Genomic DNA, 21,583 nt, shown 5'->3' on the forward strand with positions numbered 1-21,583 from the left:
AAAGTTCAAAGGAGATGCACAGGGTTGGTTTATACGCTCTATATCCACGATTCTGGCCCCACCACATCCCAACATAACACTTTATAAGATCCCCCTAAACCTGCCTCGTTACTTCCTCCTGTCTAAAACCCACCTCTCTAACTTAGTGAACTGCAATTAGTTCTTTCCAACATTCATTTTTAGCTTACCAGCAAATATACTTGAGACATTCAGGGACATCCAAGGCAACATGGTAATATAAAAACATAGAAAAACTACAGCACAATACAGGCCCTTCAGCCCACAAAGCTGTGCAGAACACGTCCTTAACTTAGAACTCATAGCCCTCTATTTTTCTAAGTTCCATATACCTATCCAGGAGTCTATTAAAAGACCCTATTGTTTCTGCCTCCACCACTGCCGGCAGCAGCCCATTCCACACACTCACCACTCTTACTCTTGTCATCTCCTCTGTACCTACTTCCAAGCACCTTAAAACTGTGCTCTCTTGTGCTAGCCATTTCAGCCCTGGGGAAAAAGCCTTTGACTGTTCACACGATCAATGACTCTCATTATCATTATAGAGGTAAAGAAATACAGTGCAAGTGATCACTGATTGGCATTCTAACCCTGCCACTGTCTGTAAGGGGTTTGTATCTTTTCCCCATGACTGGGCAGGGTTCCTCTGGGTGCTCTGGTTTCCTCCCACATTCCAAAGGCATATGGTTTAAGGTTAATAAGTTGTGGGGATGCTATATTAGCGCTAGAAGCGTGGCGACACTTGTGGGCTGCCCCAGCATATCCTCAGACTGTGTTGGTCATTGACGGAAACAATGCATTTCCCTATGTACATGTGACAAATAAAGCTAATGTTTTTAATCTAGTGACTAGTGGTGTGCCTCAGGGATCTGTACTGGGTCCCATGTTGTTTGTCGTATACATTAATGATCTGGATGATGGGATGGTAAATTGGATTAGTAAGTATGCAGATGATACTAAGACAGGTGGCGTTGTGGATAATGAAGTAGGTTTTCAAAGCTTGCAGAGAGATTTAGGCCAGTTAGAGGAGTGGGCTGAACGACGGCAGATGGAGTTTAATGCTGATAAGTGTAAAGTGCTACATTTTGGTAGGACTAATCAAAATAGGACATATATGGTAAATAGTAAGGCACTGAGGAATGCCGTAGAACAGAGTGATCTAGGATTAATGGTGCATAGTTCCCTGAAGGTGGAATCTCATGTGGATAGGGTGGTGAAGAAAGCTTTTGGTATGCTGGCCTTTATAAATCAGAGCATTGAGTATAGGAGTTGGGATGTAATGTTAAAATTGTACAAGACATTGGTGAGGCCAAATTTGGAGATTCAAACAAGAGGACATGAGTTGAGAGTTAGGGGGCAAAAGTTTAGGGGTAACACAAGGGGGAACTTCTTTACTCAGAGAGTGGTAGCTGTGTGGAACGAGCTTCCAGTAGTAGAGTGGTAGAGGCAGATTCAATATTGTCATTTCAAAAAAAATTGGATAGATATATGGACAGGAAAGGAATAGAGGGTTATGGGCTGAGTGCAGGTCGGTGGGACTAGGTGAGAGTAAGCATTCGGCACGGACTGTTTCCACGCTGTAATTGTTATATGGTTATAATCTCTTTTTGAATTATCAACGTGAATTGGGAGTGGACATCATGATGAGAGGAGAGTCAGGCAGCACCTACAGAAATTAATAAATAGTTGATGCTTCGGGCCAGGACTCTTCTCAGTTCTGATGAAGGATCTCCGCCCAAAATGTCAACTGATTATTCATTTCCTCCAGCATTTTGTCTGATTTGCTCTGGATTTCCAGCATTTTTAAAATCTCGTGTCAGTAAATAACACTTATTATTAGGCAACAATGACATAATGACAGCCCTTGCTTCCACTGTACCTGGGAGGGATGTAGGAGCTCAGTGATGACCGCAAGGTCCTTTCCGTACATTTTGATGCCATTGGGGAGCTCCAGGATCATCTCCTCAGGCACCTGGAGCTCTGAATCTTCCTGCTGCACCGTTGACAAGACCAAGACCTGAGGGTCGGACCCCTCAGCCTGCCCAGCAGCTTCCAACTGGTTGTTCTCCAGCAAGAGAGGTGTGGCGATTTCACTCAGTACCTGCGCCGTTTCCAGTAGGTCCCAGCTCTCTGTGGGCAGTGAGAAAGAGAATCAGAATCAGGTTCACACACGTTGTAAAATTTGTTGTTTGGAGTGGGGAGTCAAGGCTTTGTCTCTCGTGATGAGAGGCAATTTTTAGAATTAGTTTTCTTTCTTTCTTTTTCCACTTTAAGAGCAGTGAGGATGCCAGGCAGAATACTACAGGGTGTGGCAAGGTAGGGGGACCTCCAGTGTCCCTGACAACTTCACCTGCAAGAAGGGCATCCAGCTGCAGCTTCTAACAGACCATGTTAAAGAGTTGGAGCTGGAACCGGATGAGCTCTGGACCATTCAGGAGGCTGAGGGGGTGATAAACAGGGAATACAGGGAGGTAGTTACACCCAAGGTACAGAATACAGGTTGGGAGTCCGGAGGGAGCCACAGGATGAGTCAGGTGGGAGAAAGTGGTTAAACAGAAAGTGTAGCCACTTTGGATACTATGGGGGAGGGGGGAGGGGGGGATGATCTAGCAGAGGAAAGTCACAGCTGCCAGGTCCCTGGCACCGAATCTGCCTCTGTGGCTCAGAGGGTGGTGGGGGGTGGGGAAGATGCGAGCTGTAGTGATGGGGGACTCTTTGATTGGGGAGCAGAAAGGCGATTCTGCGGGTGGCAGGGTCAGGGACATTTCAGATTGAGTCCGCAGCATTCTTAAGTGGGATGGTGAGTCCATGTTGATACCAATGACTTGGGTAGAATGGGTGACAAGGTTCTGCAAAGCAAGTTCAGGGAGTTAGGTGCTAAGTTAAAATGCAGGACCTCCAGGGTTGTGATCTCAGGATTGCTAACCGTGCTACGTGCTAGTGAGGCCAATACGAGGAAGATTGTATATTTTAACACATTGCTAAGAAGATGATGCAAGAGGGAGGGCTTCAGATTTTAGGATCATTGAGCTCTCTTCCAGGGAAGGTGGGATATGTAGAGAAGGGAGAGTTTGCACCTGAAGTGATGATTAAAAATATAACATGAGGTAGTAAATTGGATTAAATATTGACTTCATGGAAGAAGCCCGAGAGTGTTACCTCTCTGACTGCAGGCCCCACTATTAGTGTGCCACGGGAATTGGTACTGAGTGCATTGTTGTTTACCATCTACATCAGCAAACTGGATGATAATGTGATTAACTGGATCAGTAAATTTGTGGGTGACACCAAGAATGGAGATGTAGCGGACAGTGAGATAGACTATCAAAGCTTGTAGCAGGACCTGGACTAGCTGGGAAAATAGGCTGAAACATGGCAGATGAAATTTAATGCAGACAAGTGTGAAGAGTTACCAGCCAGGGTAGATCTTACACGGTGAGCAGTAGGGCACTTAGGGGTGCAATAGAACAGAGGGATGTGGGAAAACAGAACTACAGGTAGACGATATAAAGAAATGTATTAAGTACAGGAGATGGGATGTTACGTTTAAATTGAATAAGGCATTGGTGAGGCCTAATTTGCAGTATTGAGTGCAGTTTTGGTCACCTACCTACAGGAAAGATGTAGTAAAATTGAAAGAGTGCAGAGAAAATTTACAAGGATGTTGCCAGGGCTGGAGGACCTGAGTTATAGGGAAAGGTTGGATAGTTTTGGACTTTATTCTCTAGAAAAAAGAACCGGGGGGGGGGGGGGGGAAGAGATTTGATAGCAGTATACAAAAATAATGAGAGACAAGTTAAATGCAAGCAGGCATCTTCCAATGAGACAACACATACAAAACACTGGAGGAACTCAGATCAAACAGCATCTATGGAAATGAATAAACAGTCGACATTTCAGGCCGAGACCCTTCTTCAGGATTGGAAAGGCAGGAGGAAGAAACCTGAATAAAAAGGTGGGGAGGGGAAGGAGGATAAGTGGGTGGTGATAGGTGAAACCAGGTGGGTAGGCAACATAAAAGGCTGGATGGGAAGGAATCTAATAGGACATGAGAGTGGACTGTAAGAGGAAGAGAAGGAGGTGATCCGGGGGGTGTGGGGGGGGGGGATGATAGGCAGGTGAGGCCAGAGTAGGGAACAGAAGAAGTGGGGAGGGGGAGAGAATATTATTTTTACTGTAAGGAGAAATCGATATCCATGCCATAGGGTTGGAAGCGACCCAGGTAGAATATAAGGTTTCGCTCCTCCACCCTCTATCACTGCGGCTGGATGAGAATACAACTAGAGGTCATGAGTTAAGGGTGAAAGGTGAAATGTTTAAGAGGAACTCCTGCACTCAGAGGGTGCTGAGAGTGTGGAACGAGCTGCCAGTGGAAGTGATGATGTGGGGGAGATTCGGATAGGTACATGGATGAAAGGAGCATGGAATGCTGTGGACTAGATACAAGTTGATGGGACCCGGCAAATTAATGCTTCTGCAAAGACTAGATGGACCAAAGGGAGGGTCGGTTTCTATGAGTCAGTACAGTACAATACACGATACAAAAACATGTAGAAAATGAGAGCAAAATAGTGAGGTAGTGTTCATGAGTTAACAGACCATTCAGAACTCTGATGGTGGAGGGGAAGAACATTGAGTGGGGGTCTTCAGGCTCCTGTACCACCTCCCTGATGGCAGTAACGAGAAAAGGGCATGTCGCAGATGGTGAGGGTCCTTCATGATACATCCCACCTTATTAAAACATCGCCTTTTGAAGATGACTAATGGTGGGATGGCTAATGCCCACGATGGAGCTGCCTGAGTTTATAACCGTCTGCAGCTTTTTCGCCAGGCAGGAACGCAACCTATCAGAATATCCTCCATGATACATCCCCCACAATCTCTGCAGGTAGATGCCAGAGATATGGTTTCAACCCATTGTACCCCCACAGGAGAAACTTACACTCAATGGCACAGCTACCTCCTTAACTGTACAATCTCCCTTCACCCAGACCCTAAGGTATTACAAGATTAAACAAGCATGGAGAAGTCACCCACTTCAACTGCTCTTCACCAAGTCCCTCAGGAATAGAGAGGGAACACAGAAATATACCTTAGACAATTTCATTCGGCATTTTCCAATAACCTCTGGTTGCCCCTAACGCACTTAGCCAATAATGTAAGTTTTGGTAAATCTTTTCTCCACCTTCTTTCTCCATGAACAGTACCTTATTTTTTTTTTGCAATATTTATTTATGTATTTTATTCCAATTTATGTCTTTTCACTCTAATGCTGGTGCAAACAACAGATTTTATGTCATATAATAAATTGTATTCTGGTTCTGAGCATAGAACAGTATAGCACAGGAACAATACAACAGACTATTGTACGGGAGCAGCCAAGCATTGAACGGAAGTCCCTACAAAGCACTGTGAGAACGGCTGAGAGGATCATCGGGAATATTTATCAGGAGCACTAAATATACAGGGCCCTTCGTATTATTAAGGATCCCACCCATCCACCCAGCATCCTCTTTGACTTTCTATCATCAGGCAGGAAACTCTGATGCATAAAGACAAGAGCAGTCAGGATAGGAAACTTTCTTTCCTCGAGTCATGAGGCTTCTGAACTCCCTGCAGCAATGCATTCAAAATGTCACCCGTTAATCTGTTCTATTTAATTTATGCATAATTCATCTAGATTTTATCCATACTTTCATATGTTGTGTGTTATGAGTACTACAGTGCTTTACAACTTAGTCTGGAGAAACGTCTCATTTGACAGTAGACACGTCAAGAGTTAAACGACAGTAAACTTACTTGACTCAAGAAGAGGTCCTTCAGCGCACAGTGTTGTGACATCGAAGTAAACGAATCCCTCCTCCCTATACAAGGTCCATGTCCCGCCATTCTCCGTATATTCATCTGCCTATCTAAGAGTCTCTTAAATGCCTTGTATTTGCCTCCACTACCATCCCTGGCAGCACATTCATGGCACCTGGTCCCTAAAGGTGGACCCAGCACCCCAAGTGTGGCCAAGTCAAAGTTTTATAAAGGTTCATCACACCTGCCATAGAACAATACAACACAGTCTCTGCATGACCCTGAATCAAACTCTACTTTCTGAGGAGAGCTGGAGTTTGCACATCGATGCTCATGTCGTAGAGAGTAGAGAGCAGTAGAGAGCATCCTGACAATCTGGATCGCTGCCTGGTACAGAAACTGCACTGCAGCGAACAGGAACCCATCTGCAAAGGGTTTTCAAAACTGCCCAACACACCACCAGCACCAGCCTACCTGCCATTGAGGACATATATATAGAAAACTGCTGCAAAAGGGCCAGTAGCATCACAAAGGATCCCACCCACGCTGCTCATGGACCAGAGAAAAACCTGCAGATGCTGGAAATCCAAGCACCACACACAAAATGCTGGAGGAACTCAGCGGGCCAGGCAGCAGCTATGGAAAAGAGTACAGCTGACATTTTGGGCTGAGACCCTTCAGCAGGACAGGAGCAAAGAAGATGAGGAGTCAGAGTTATAAGGTGGGGGAGGGAAGGGAGAAACACAGGGTGATAGGTGAAACTGGGAGGGAAATAGGTGAAGTAAAGAGCTGGGGAGTTGATTGGTGAAAGAGATACAGGGTGAGAGAAGGGGGAATCTGATAGGATAGGACAGAAGGCCATGGAAGAAAGAAAAGGGGGAGGAGAACCAGAGTGAGGCGATGGGCAGGCAAGGAGATAGGGTGAGAGAGGGAAAAGGGATGGGGTGGGGGTACATTACTGGAAGTTCGAGAAACTGATGCTCATGCCATCAGGTTGGAGATTACCCAGGCGAAATATAAGGTGTTGCTCCTCCAACCAGAGTGCAAGATAGCTTATTTACATAGATTGATTGTATGTCCATAATGTGACAGTAGGCACAGAAGTGTCTGTATACAGTCGGCCCTCCTTATCCGCGAGAGATTGGTTCCAGGACCCCTCGCGGATACCAAAAGATGAGGATGCTCAAGTCCCTTATTTAACCTGTCTCAGTGCAGTGGACTTCAGGACCCAGCAGAACCCTGGAACTTATTTAACCTGTCTCAGTGCAGTGGTCTTTAGGACCAGGCAGAGCTCTGAATCCGCAGTGTTTCTGCTCACGAAAATAATCACGATCACGATTGAAAATAAAGTGGAAATAATAAAGCGATTGGAAAGAGGTGAAACGCCATTGGTCATTGGAAAAGCATAAGGCTACAGTCGGTCAACAATTGGAACAGTTTCTAAGTATAAAGTGAGAAAGGCTCTGCCCTGATGAAAGCTACAATTATTACTAAGCAACGCAGCAGTTTAATTATTGAAATACATACGTTTCTTAAGTGTACTATATGCATAGAAAAGTAAAATATATACTATATACGAAGACAAACATTTGACTGACGCTAAATAATACCGGATGTACCTGTTCCAACTTACTTAGTAAAAGAACTTACATTTTTTTTTGATTCCGATCCACGATAACCTACGCACATCCTCCCATGTACTTTAAATCATCTCTAGATTACCTAATATAATGTAAATGCTATGTAAATAGTTGTTAAACTGCATTGTTTAGGAAATAATAACAAGAAAATAAAGTCTATACATGCTCGAACAAGTGCTGGAAGAGCACTTCCGGGTTTTCTCGATTCGCAGTTGGTTGAATTCGTGGATAAGGAGGGCCGAATGTATAAGGTTCTCTTGCCCTCTATTTATACACTGCACAGTCCCTTTGCATTTTTAATATCTTTCTCAACCTGCCCTGCATTTTTTTTAATGAACTGCACACATGTACTCACTGGTTGGAGCTTCTGTCCACCTCCTTTACCTTTTGCCACATCTAGTGTTTGAGCGGCAGCAGCTATCGGTGCTCCAGTGACCTGATCACTCCCAGCCGTTCCCTCCGAAACAGTGAATGGTCCAGATTCTGGAGCCTGGCTCCCTTGACACAGAGGGCTGGCCTCCATCTGACTGTCCACTGTGATGTCTGTATGACCATCCTCACCCTGAGCCATTGCTGAATCGGAATTGAAGTTGTTTCTGTCGTGGGGGCTAGTGGCTTTTGCTTTCTCACAGACAACAAGCATCTCATTCACCGGTGCCAGCGGGTGCCCACTGACTTCCATCTGGTCAGGCATCCGAAGAGATGCCAGTTCAATCACAAAAGGGGATAGGAAAACCAACTTCTCATCCAGCTAGCCCTGGACAAAAGCAAACAACTGCAAACGCTGCGATTCGGAAACAAATCCCGGCAACAATGGGGATTCTCGGCAGGTCAGACAGCATCTGTGGAGAAACAACAGAATTCAAGTTTATCACATTGGAACATACAATGAAATGCATTATTTGTGCCAATGGCCAACTGAGGATGTGCTGGTGGGGGAAAGGCAGCTCACAAGTGTGTGGTCATGCCCACAACATATTAACCCTAACCTGTAAATCTTATGGAATGTGGGAGGAAGCCAGGGCGCCCAGAGGAAATGTACAAACTCCTTACCAACAGTGGCAGGAGTTGAACCCTGATCTTAAAGCTGGCTCTATAAAGCATTGCACTAACCACTATGCTACATTGCTGATGAGGAGGAAGGCCTGTGGAGGGAAAAAATGAAAATGGGACAAGGAATGAAAGATGTGCCTGGAAGAAAGGCCTTAGATCCTGAGGGCTGGAAAGTGCCCCATCGAAAGGTTAGTTGCTATTCTTCCAGCTTAGTTAGGCGTCCGTGGAATGGTTTCAGTCAGACTGGGAAAGAGACGGAGATTTAAAGGTATAGGCAACTGGCTTATGCTTGTGTGCAGTGTGTGACAGAGGTCACTCTGTCTGGATCTGGTCACTGTGGCAGAGGAGACTATTTTGGACAGTCAATTGAGAAAAAGTGAAACTCTGCTTCATCTGGTGAGTTATATCAGCACAACATAGTGGGCTGAAAAGCCTGTCACTGTCCTGCGTTCCATGTTGCAAGTTCTACACCTATGTTTGCCTGAAAGGTTCTAGTCAATTGGGTAGAAGCAGGTAAAATTAAATTTTGCAGTATTTCATTCACTGAATCTTGGTCGCAAAACAGGACTTTTTGGTCAGCAAACTTGATGGTTCCTTTGCCAATATCACTAATTACTGACTCTCTCCCCATCCACACCCCACAGACATTCTCCCCCATATCCACTGAATCTCCACCCACAGACACACTCCTCCCTCACTGGCCCTCTGATAGCCTTCAGCCACTTTCCCACTGTCACTGACTCTCCCCACCCACTGAATACCATCCCACAGCTGACCGACACCCTTCCGCATCACCAATCCCCTCACCCCCCCCCCAAATCACCTCCCATAGCTGCTCCCCCACATCACCGATTCTCTCCACCACGCTCAAGAACAGCTTCTCTCCCACATTTAAAAGTCTATTGAATGGTTCCCTAGTATGATAAATGGGCTTTCAACCTCACAGTTTATCTCATTATAGCCTTGCACCTTATTGTCTGTGTGCACTCTGCATTTTCACTGTAACTGCAACACTTTATTCTGTATTATGGTTTTACTTCACACTGCCTCAATGCACTTTGTAATGACCGATCTGTACGAATAAGATTCAAGACGTGTTCACTGCATCTCAGTAAACACGACAATAATAAACAAATTTCCCATTCTATATCTTGGACCACCTCAATGCACTATTCTAATAAAATAATATATATAGGTAGCACGCAAAACAAAGTTTTTCGGTGCTCCTCCATACATGTGACAATAAACCATTGAGCAGCGTATAGAGAAATCACTCCTTTGCAAAACAACCCTTGTAAGTAACAAAACACCAATTTTCGAAATGGAAAGAGAAAACATTAACCATGAAAATAAAACCTTTAAATGGAGGAGTCACTTAATGGTAAATGTCGCATTACAAATTGCAAACAGTTTTTTTTTACTAATTAGCTGCTATGGATGGATATAGCTGCCAGTGCCAGTTCCTTAGCCTTGTCTCCACATTTGCTCCATCCTCTGCAACCTAACCCACCCCGTCCCCTAACTCTTGCCTCTTTATCCTGCCCCTCATCAAGACAAGGCTCCAGCTCGTCCTTTCCCACAATGCCACCATAGCACCTCACTTTCGCTCTCTGACTGCAAGCACCGGTCCGCTACACCCACTAAGGGCGACACAGCCGGTGCTCAATCTTTCCCCCCATCCCTGACCGAGGTAAATATGATGCTTTCCCCACCCTGCCGAAAACCGATCCGCGAAGCCCACAGCGCCGCCATCTTGTTTTGATGTCGCCCGTGCCGGCGACGAAGAGCGCGGCCAGCCAAGAGCGGCGCGCCTGTCTGCTGGGGTGTGGTCGCCGCCCTACTGGCCGGGAGGACCCGCTGCTGGTCAATGGAACCTGGGGCAAATGAACTGTCACACGGGGGGTTCTGCAGATCTGGAAATCTCAGTCAACGCACACAAAATGGTGGAGGAACTGCAAAGGAACAATAGACAGTGAGACAGGGGAGCCGGATTAGGCCATTCAGCTCATCGAGTCTGATCCACCATTCCACCACGGCTGATTTATCATCTCTCTCAACCCCATTCTCTTGCCTTCTCCCCGTAAACTTGATGCCTTTATTAATCAAGAACCTGTGAACCTCCGCTTCAAATATACCCAATAACTTGACCTCCACAGCCAACCACAGCAATGAATTCCACAGATTCACAACTCTCTGACTAAAGAAATTCCTCCTCATCTCTCTTCTAAAATGATGTCCTATTCTGGGGCTGTGGCCTCTGGTCCTAGACTCCTCCACTATAGGGAACATCCTCTCCACGTCCACTCTATATGTGGCCTCTGGTCCTAGACTCCTCCACTATAGGAAACATCCTCTCCATGTCCACTCTATCTGTGTCCTCTGGTCCTAGACTCCCCCACTATAGGAAACATCCTCTCCACATCCACTCTATCTGTGTCCTCTGGTCCTAGACTACCCCACTATAGGAAACATCCTCTCCACATCCACTCTATCTGTGTCCTCTGGTCCTAGACTCCCCCACTATAGGAAACATCCTCTCCACGTCCACTCTATCTGTGTCCTCTGATCCTAGACTCCCCCACTATAGGAAACATCCTCTCCACATCCATTAGATCTAAATAGCCTTTCACTATTTAATAGGTTTCAATGTGATTCATCTAAACTCCAGTGAGTACAGTCCCAGAGCCATCAACAGACATCCCACCCTGCAAAAACTCATTTCAGGGACCCTGACCCCCGCAACATCATACCCCCACCCCCCGGTCGACCTCCAAGGGTGTATGTATACAGGACATTTGATTATGAAAGAACACAATTTATTTGATCATATACTGAAACTATTTACACACACACACACATTCCTTGTTGAGTGTTTTGTTGGCAGTCTCAATGCTAATAGCTAAATGCTAATACAAATAGCTTTTCTATTTCTTTTGCAAACTTTCCTTGTACTGTGATGTGGCTTGCTTGGCAGATTTGAGCATTTTGCTGGAAGTCTCAACCTGATAGCAGTCTGTGCCAATGAATTTGTTAATTTTGCACGACATCAGATTCACAAGTGTTTTGTGAGACACAATATATGTTTTATATTTTCTTTTTTTGGAACACTCTCCAATGGCGCTGCAGGACACTAAACTGAACTGATGGACAATGAGAGAGAAAGAGAAAGAGGTTGACTGTAAAGCCCGCCCACAGAGAAAACTGATAAGTCTACTTAACATGAAGAGAGACCAATCAGGATGCTCTCTCTGTCACTCTCTCGCTACGTCCGTCACTCGCTCTCTCTCTCTGTCTCTCACCCTCTCACTCGCTCTCAATAAAATCAATTTCCAGGATACTGTATATGATTTGCGGGCGTCAGGGAGCAGCTATCAATACACGGGAGACTCCCAGAACTTCCGGGAGAGGTGGGATGTCTGCATCAAACACTCCTCATATGTTATCCCGTTCATTCCCAGAATCATTCTCGTGAACGGGCTCTGAAATAGTATTCTGTGACTTTGACCTCCATGCCCTCCCCAGTGTTCAATATGATGGGATTTCATTGCTTGCTCTTCCTATTGGTTGGAGTTTGCTTGCATGTGAATTGGGTGCTGAGTTCTAAAGTGTTTAACGCAGAACGTAGAGCAGTACTGTGCATGACCTTTTAACTCACTCCAAGATCAATCTAACCTTCCCCTCCCACAAAGTCCTCCATTTTTCCTTCATCTGTGTGCCTAAGAGTCTCTTAAATGTCTCTAATGTATCTAACCCTACCATCACTCTTGGCAGCATGGGCCACATGCCTACCACTCTCTGCATAATTAACCTACTTCTGACATCTCCCTTATACTTCCCTCCACTCAACCTAACATTATACCCCTTCAGGGGGCGTCATTTTTCTCACAGTCTCTGGGAAAAAGTCTCTAGCTATCCATTGTCTGCTAACATCTTGTACACCTCTATCAAGTCACCTCTCATCCTCCTTCTCTTGTACCTTACCTTGAGAATTTACATAGAATCTAGAAAAGTACCACAGCCCACGATGTTATACCAAACCTTTAACCTGCTCCAAGAACAAGCCTATCCATCTGCCTATCTAAGAGTCTCGTAAATGTCTTTAATGTGTCTGCTTCTACCACCACCCTTGGCAGCACATTCCACGCACCCACCACTCTCTGTGTAAAAAAAAACTATCTTGGGCACAGTTGTAGGGAAAAGGATAATGAGGGCCAATAACTTGTAAATCGGGATATGGATTGTGGGAATGTGGTAACAGGGAACCGCAGATAAAGCCTAGAAGCAGAGACACAGAATCCAGCAATGGTGACGTCCAAGGTTCAGGAGTTTTATCAATGACGTTGTAGTGTATACCCATTGTTGTAATAGAAAATCAGATTTACTTGTTAGACCTGTGGGCAATCATTTTACTCTGTAATCAGAAGCTAGTCTGTTACTTAATTAAGTCTTCCTGTAACCCGCCTTCCTGTTATCAAAATATAGTTTTATTGGTAATCTCATCAATGTGAAAACTCTACCTAATTCATGCTCATGTAGATCTGCTGGTGTGCACCAAATTTTCAATTAATTCCCCGTTATTTCAAACGACAGCTCCATGTGATCTTTCAGACACTTCCCCTAGTTTATGAGCGTCACAGAAAAACACAGCCCAGAGGCCAGTTCGCCACCGAAGACCTTCACCCCATTCTGGTACAGTGGAGACACAAGAGACAGTGGATGCAGCAGCAAACAGTTCGCTGCAGGAACTCGGTGGGTCAAGCAGCATCTGGGAGGAAAGAAATTGGTTTAAAGTCACGCGTACTGAAGTACAGTGAAAGATTTATCTCACATGCCTCTCGTGCAGAGCAGTTTCATTACAACAATACATTGAGATACTTCAAGAGAAAGATCTTAAGACATTCTGCCCATTGAGTGCTCCGCCATTTGATCACGGCTGATCCAATTCCCCCTCAACCCCACATTGGTCTTATGCAGAAGTGTTACACTTACAGAGGAAGTGCAGTGCAGGTAGACGATAAGGTGCAAGGGCCACAACGAGGCCCACGACCACAGGAAACTGCAGAGAACTATTGACAAAGCTTAGCTTATCACGTGCTCCTCTCCTTGGACTCTGTCTACTTTTCTCACCTGTCTTGGTAAAGCAGCTGATATAATCAAAGACCCTAAACAGTCATTTCTTTCCTCTCTCATCGTGTAGAAAACACAAAAGTGTGAAAGCACATATGACTATTCTCAAGGTCACCTTTTGCCCTGATGTAAAAAGACTATTGAGTGGTCGCTTGCTATGAGAATTTGGACTCTTAAGCTCCCATTCTACTTTACCATGGCCCTTGCACCTTAATGTTTACCTGCACTGCACTTTCTCTGTAACTGTTACACCATATGGAGTGGGGAGCAGAATTAGCTACGTTACATTTTATTCTGCATTCTGTTATTGTTTTCCCTTGTACTACCTCAAAGCAGCATTGTTACAAAATGATCTCTTTAGAAGGCGTTTAAAGCAAAGTTTCACTTCACCCCATTACATATAATAAAGCAAAAGTTCAAAGTCCAAAATAAATGTATTACCGAAGTACGTAGTGTATATGTTTCCATATGGCCTGAGATTCGTTTTCTTGCAGGCTGCATTGGTTGTTATGCAAACAACACATTTCAATGTATCTGTGACAAATAAAGTTAATCTTAAATCTTATTACATGATACGTACAGGACAGACACAGGCCATTCAGCCCATCAAGTTCATGTTGATATTTATGCTCCACTAGGCTCCCCTCATCTTTCCCCATCTCAGACTCTTAACACAGCCCTCTGTTCTTCTTCTCACTGTACTTCTTGTCCACCCTCCCACTAAACATGATACAGAGGCGGGGCCTCATCCTGAAACTTCAACATCCTGCCAACTTCCACCTCTTTTGCCCGTTACGTGTTTAGGGCAGCAATGAAGGTCCTCCATCTCTGCCGGTGTTCAGGGCTTCCTTCATCATGTCAGTAGCTTTCTCTCCGTTTACTGTCCCGTTTGGAGACTCAGGAATACCGGCACATGCAGATGTGGAGGGATTCTTTGTTGCTGTCTCCGTAACAGTTTTGTTTAACCGGTCAGGATTGTTGGCCCTGAGCTGGACCCCCAAACCTGGAGGACTGGTGGACCACCATTAGTCTGACCCCTACCCTTTGACTTGTCTGGTATGGGTGACCCTACCAAGAGCTAAAGCATAAAGCCCTGACCCCAGCCAACATAGCCCTCCGGGTCATGGAGGCATGCGAGCCTCCGAACCCAATGGCAAGGCTGTGGTCGTCTTAGAGGATCCCCTTCTACAGAGGCAGCCCAACTTGCTGAGTTTCTCCAATATTGTGAGTGTTCCTGGATTCCATTCCTCTCTTGGCTCAAGGTGAACTCCCTGCTCTGTCTCCAGGAAAGATCAGGGATTACATTCCAAGCCAGCCTTGGCAGGCAGCTGTGAAGTGTTTCGAGTTGACTGTTTAACATGATGTGAGTGCACAAATTAATGTATAATCCCCCCATTCAATTTTATTTAATCCCCACTCCAATCGCTGACATCAACCTCTCACATTTCGCATGCCTCGGCCTTGGTGTCAGCTCCCTGTCTGGGTTTATTCTGTGATCTACAAGGATTCATTGGGTGAGTGAGTGTGTTGCTGTGTCCTTGCAGTGTACCTTTACACCACCTCACTGTGAGCTTGATGAATGACTTCAGAGTTATTGCATTCCCTGCCTATCAGCTCTGGTTGCTAAAGTTATTATGCCCTCTCCCTCCTCCCCCCACGCCAAGCCCAGTCCCAGATCCTGTCCTGGGCATTGTCTGTTCCCAGCACCCACCTGTTGACCAGTGTGACTGGCCAGGCAAAGCCCACATCCTGCCCGCCTCCTGTCCTGCCCCGGTACCGCGCTATAAAACAGCCCGGCGGAGGAGCTCAGTGCCTGGCCACACAGCCGTCTGATCCTGTCTGCTGAATCAAAACGAGAACAGAGATGGAGAGGGAGGAGGAAATCAGCTCACTGATCGGACAGGTGGAACTGAAGGAGAGCCTCGAGAGAGCTGAGCAGGTACTGTCGAACGTCTGCATCCTCACGCGAGCATGGATGGTAATGGGGAGGAGGTACTGCGTCTGGAACGTAGAACATAGAGCATTGAACAGTACAGGCCCTTCGACCCACAATGTTTTAACCTGCTCCAAGTTCAATCCAACCCTTCCCTCCCACATAGCCCTCTATTTCTCTACCAGCTATGTACCAATCTAAGAGTTCCCACCACCCCTGCAGAGTGATTAGATATACGCCCCCCCCAAACCCTGCGGACAGAGTTCAGGGTCAATGAGTTCAATGGCTTCCATCCCCAGCTTTAGACCATATGAATTAGGAGTTGCTATAGACCACTCAGCCCCTTTGTGCTATCCCATCATTAAATAAGACCCTGGCTGATCAGGCTACAACTTTGTCTCTGCCTTCCTGTTTGCCCTCCTCAAAATCCCCTGTAATCCTTTCGAACCCTCTCTATCCATCTAACTTTCCTTTAACAACATTCTAAATCTCTGCTTTTATTCCCTTTGAGGAAGACTCACTGACCTTTGAGAGAAACCTATCACCACATCTCTGTCTGAAATATGTACCCCTTATTTTTAAACAGAGTCAGAATCAGGTTTATTCAAAATGGTTACTTTCCCCAAACAGTAAGGCCGAGCGACACCTCAACACCCCCCACCACCACCACTTTATCACTTCCTGTCAGTCACCTTATGTACTGACTCTCCTGTGCCGAGTGTCACTTTATGTATATGTAATTAATCCATGTATATAAACTATTTCATGTATTTATATCCATTGTTTTTTTTTAAATGATTGTGTTCTTTATCTTACTGTGTCTTTTTTCACTACCTTGGATCTGCAGTAACAGTTATTCCGTTCTCCTTTACACTTGTGTACTGGAAATGGCATTAAACAATCTTGAATCTATTATCCATGTCATGCTGTGAAATTTATCGTTCTGTGGCAACAGTACAGTGCAAGACATAAAAAAATACTCTGAGTTAAAATAAATGAATAAATAGGTTGATAGATAGATAAGACAACAAGACATATGAGTAGAATTAGGCCATTCAGCCCATCAGTTTTGCTCCACCATTCTATCATGACTGATTTATTATCCTTCTCAACACTATTTTTCTGCCTTTGCCCCATAACTTTTGATGCCCTAACTAATCAAGAAACTACTTAAGATAGATAGATATATAGTGGGAAAGAGGAATAGCAAGGTAGTGTTCATGGGTTTATGAACCATTCAGAAATCTGATGGCAGAGGGAAAGAAACTGTTCTAAAATGTTGAGTGTTGGTCTTCAGCCTCCAGTACCTCCTTCCCATGGTGGTAACTAGAAGAGGATAACAGGTGGTGAAGATCCTCAGTGATGGAGGCCACCTTCCTGAGACCACACCATGCCTTTTTGAAGATGTCCTCGATGGTGGGGAGGGTTGTGCCCTTGATGGAGTGACCCCTCAGTCTAGGTTCTCCCTGCCTCATTCACCCTGCCATGAACTCCTGGGATCTTGCATGTTTCAATACAATCCCCTCTCCCTCTTGTAAACTCCAGTGATACAAGATCAGCCTGTGGCACCTTTCTTTGGAAGATAACCAACTCATTCCAAGATTCAAGGTTCTTCAGACATGTTCTTAAAACTGTGAAGAATGTTCCATAATTAATTTCACAGATGAAGAGTGAAATTGTAACAAACATTCCCATAACACTGGCTGGTAGGATTGAGGAAAGCTGGTAAAAATGGGAATCCACCAGTCCATGCCTTTTTTCTCTCGAGTCCGCACTGTATCTTCTCTTGATCAGCAGTCCTTCACTCTATAACTGTGAGCCCATGGGTGTGCAGAGACCAGAAACTCATGTTGGAGAAAGGGCAGAGTTGGCACAATGCTGTACAGCAGCCAGCTGTGAGATCGGGGCTCGAATCCCACTGCTGTCTGTAAGAAGGTTATGCATTCTCTCGCGTAGGATTCGTCCAGGTGCTCTGATTTCCTCCCATATTCCAAAGGCAAATAATTTTGGGTTAGTGAGTAGTGGGCAAGCTATGTTGGTGCTGGAAGTGTGGCGGTACTGCAGGCTGCCCCCAGCACATCATTGCTGATTTGATTTGACACATTTCACTGTATATTTCGATGTACATCTGACAAATAAAACTAATCATTAAAATCTTTAAGAGTTAGTTGTTGAACAAGTAATCAGGCAATTAGCAAACTCAGTTCCAAACCAGGATTGATGGGGTTCCAGCATATAGAGAAACAAACTCTGGGAAATAACTCAGCAGCTTCAACATTAAAGGTGGGCAGGATATATAGAACTGAGGAATTGGGTAATTTGAATGTTTTTGGCTTCACTGACATGACTTACACACACTCAGTGGCCATTTTATTAGGTACACCTGTATACCTCTCTTTAATGCAAATAACTAATCATTCAATCATGTGGTAGAATCTCTATGTATAAAATCATGCTGACATGGTCAAGAGGTTCAGTTGTTGTTCAGACGAAACATCAGAATGGAGAAGAAATATGATGGAAGTGACTGACTGTGGAATGATTGCTGGTGCCATATGGGGTGGTTTGAGTATCTCAGAAACAACTGATCTCCTGGGATTTTCACGCACAATAGCCTCCAGAGATTACAAAGAATGGTATGAAAAACAAAGAAAACATTCAATAAGCAGCAGTTCTGTGGATGGAAGTTCTTTGATAATGAAGGAGATCAGAGGAGAATGGGCAGACTGGTTCAAGCTAACAGGAAGATGACTGTAACTAAAGCAACCATGCATTACACAGTGGTGTGCAGAAGAGCATCTCTGACCGCACAACACATCGAACCTTACAGCAGAAGACCACAAACATACCCTCAGTGGCCACATTATTAGGTACAGGAGGTACTGCAAGCAAATTTATCATTCATTGTATTTGTACCTCCCCATACTTGTTCATGACAATAAACTCAACGACCTAATAAGATGTATTAAAGGGAGAATTGAGGAGATATTCAAGGTGGAATGTGATTGAAAGCTCTCTGATTCTGGGGAAGCTCCTATCTTTTTGGGTGTTGAACTTGGGACAATACAAAGTTAAAGTCAAAGTCGAGTTTATTGTCACATGCACAAGTACATGTCTGCGCAGATACAATGAAAAATTTACTTGCATCACAGGCCCATAGCGTCATTCACAAGAAAAACACAAACAACAATTTTACCAGAAATAGCATCGTTAGAACAAAAATAGTCAATTTTAGTGCAAAGAGCTCAAAATGGTCAAAGCTTGAAGTCTTGAGCAACATATGAAAACTGCTGGAAGAACTCAGCAGGTCAGGCAGCATTTATGGAGGGGAATAAACAGTTGATATTTTGAGCCAAGTCTCTTCATCATGGTATTGCTAAACTGTAGTGACTAGGGTTGTGCCAGTTGGTTCAAGAACCAAGTGTTTGAAGGGAGGTATCTGTTCTTGAACCTGGTGGTGTCGAGGCTTCTGTACTTGCTGTCTGATGGTAGCTGCAAGAAGATGGCATAGCCTGAACTCGTTTTATGAGCTTCAAATTAACAGGGCTTCATGGATTTGCATGAATGTCACTCCTGACAGCAACACATTCTAAATGCTGGAGGAACTCAGCAGGTCAGACAGTTTCTATATAGGAATTAGCAGTCAATGTTTTGTGTCTAGATCCTTCATCAGAACAGTAAAGGAAGGGGACAGAAGTGAGAATAAGAAGGTGGGGGAAGGGAAATGAGTACAAGGTGGCAGGTGATAGGTGAGCAAGGTGAGGGGGAGGTGAAGTGAGTTGCAGGGAAGGGATAAGTGGAAGAGGTGAAAGGCTGAAGATGAAGGATTCTGATTACAGAGAACAGTACGAAAAACAAACCATACATCCAATAAGCAGGATTCTTCACCTATTGAGTTCCTTCAGCATATTGTCTGTTGTTCCAGAGCCCAGCAACCGCAGACTCTTGTGTCTTCTTGCATTTCTAGGGTCTTACTGCTGTCTTGTACTTTTGCTAGGTCTTATAACAAATAACTAAAAAAAAACCCAGAATGGATTTGTTTAAAAGTGTATTTATCACTTGCAAGAAGTACACCTCCACTCCTCACAATGGATGGCAGTTGGCTTCTGTTTTATAGCTTACAAAGTTTGTTTTTATACAATTCTTTGGCTGAGCTTCTCCCCCGCCCCCCACCCACACTTAGCAGCTGCAGTCTTGTTTCACTTCTATTCAAGGCCACGCAATGTATCCCCTTAGATCCACAATGTACAATGATCAGAAAATTACATGCTTTCTGCCAAGTACACACTTAGCATATAGCAAAGCACTCTGGGATTATACAGGTTCCATTTTGTCACATTACAATATTAAATACATAAAAATCTCAAAGTTTCAGATATATTTCCACACTGTGTATAAGTTGGCAGCTTTATTTCTATTTTATAACTATGATTATGTTCAAATAGATTCTTAATTGAGTTTGTCAGATATCCTGAGGCAGTGAGAGGTGATACTTATTTTTTTTAAATCAAGAGATAAATCCTAAAACATTCCTGTTAAAAAAAACTCAACAACATTGAGAGACACCTCCACAGATGCTGCATCACCTGCTGAGCATTTCCAGCATTTTCTGTTTTTATTTCAGATTTTCAGCATCTGCAGTTTTTTTGCACTTCAACCTACTGTTTAGTTGCCTCCTGCTGGAAGTGTTTTTTTAACCCTCCTTTCTGAAAATGGTCAATATTTAAACATAGAGAAAATAGGATTTATTTAGAATTTGAATTCTAAATTATTTTAAATATAAAATTACAATGGTAATGTACAGATTCAGTTTATACTTTACACAGCCCTGTTAAAACAACCAACATAATCAAAGACCCCACACACCCTAAACATTCTCTCTTCTCCCCCCATTAGGCAGAAGATATAAAAGCTTAAGGAAAGAAAGATACCCCATCACATAAGATTCACAGAGTATTAGAGAGCAGAAACAGGCCCTTCAGCCCTTCTAGTTCATGCTAACCTGTTATTCTGCTTAGTATCATCAACCTGTATGCGGTCCATAACCCTCCATACCCCTCCCATCCATGAACCTATCCAAACTTCTCTTAAAAGTTACAGTCTAATCCATGACCGCCACTTCGTTCCACCCTCTCACTAACCTCGGAGTGAGGAAGTTCCTTCTCACGTTCCTCTTAAATATGATATATTTCACCCTTAACGTATGACCTTTAGTTCTAATCTCACACTGCCTCAGTGGAAAAAGTCTGTTTGTATTTACCCTGTCTACACACCTCCTAATTTTGTGTACATCTATCAGATTAGGGGCAGCATGTTAATGCAATAATGTTTCACCATCAGTGATCTCCAACTAGGGTTCGACTTCCCCCACTGTCTCTAAGGAGTTTGTATGTTCTCCCCCATGACCACGAGGGTTTCCTCTGGATGTTCCAGTTTCCTCTGGGTGCTCCAGTTTCCTCCCACGTTCCAAAAACGTGTGAGTTAGAGTTAGTGAATTGTGAGCATGGAAGTGTAATGACAATTGTGGGCTGCCCAGCACAATCCTCGTTGATTTGATTTGAAACAAACAGTATGTTTCACTGTATGTTTCAATGTACATGTGATAAATAAAGCTATAAACCTCCTTCATTCTCCTACACTCCAGGAAATAAAGTCCTAACCTATTCAATCTTCCCCTGAAACTCAGGTCTTCAAGTCCTGGCAACATTCTTGTAAATTCTCCTTGTGCTCTTTCAATCTGATTGATATCTTTCCTATAGGTAGGTGATCAGAAGCACACACGCTACTCCAAATCTGGCCTGACTAACATCTTTACATGATGAATCCCTTTTTTCAGCATTGATTGTCCTGTATCTAGATTCCCTCACAAGAGGAAACTTCCTCTCCACATCCCTATCAAGATCTCTCCGGACCTTGTGTGTTGTAATTAAGTACCCTTTCAAAGTTCAAAAGTTCAAAGAAAATTTTATTATCAAACTACCTACACGTCATCATATAAACCCCGAGATTT

At 44.2% G+C, this 21,583-nt stretch overlaps 1 protein-coding gene across 9 annotated transcripts in view; it reads right to left on the bottom strand.

Moving 5' to 3' along the window:
- LOC132379370 (zinc finger protein 420-like) overlaps window positions 1-21,583 on the bottom strand; it is a 75,228-nt gene that overhangs the window by 12,497 nt on the left and 41,148 nt on the right. For 4 of the 9 annotated variants that reach the window (XM_059947136.1, XM_059947138.1, XM_059947137.1 and 1 more), the window contains 6 exons: window positions 15,352-15,641; window positions 14,082-14,174; window positions 13,031-13,278; window positions 10,226-10,465; window positions 7,845-8,302; window positions 1,898-2,148 (listed from right to left, as the gene is read on the bottom strand). In XM_059947136.1, the coding sequence (XP_059803119.1) occupies window positions 1,898-2,148; window positions 7,845-8,154 (561 nt within the window). In that variant the 5' untranslated portion in view covers window positions 8,155-8,302; window positions 10,226-10,465; window positions 13,031-13,278; window positions 14,082-14,174; window positions 15,352-15,641. Of the gene's footprint in view, window positions 1-1,897; window positions 2,149-7,844; window positions 8,303-10,225; window positions 10,466-13,030; window positions 13,279-14,081; window positions 14,175-15,351; window positions 16,322-21,583 lie in introns of those variants that run through there. The other 5 variants (XM_059947142.1, XM_059947144.1, XM_059947143.1 and 2 more) reach the window with 4 other exon arrangements.

The sequence above is a fragment of the Hypanus sabinus genome, chromosome 22 (genome assembly GCF_030144855.1).
Source record: "Hypanus sabinus isolate sHypSab1 chromosome 22, sHypSab1.hap1, whole genome shotgun sequence".
Lineage (NCBI taxonomy): Eukaryota > Metazoa > Chordata > Chondrichthyes > Myliobatiformes > Dasyatidae > Hypanus > Hypanus sabinus.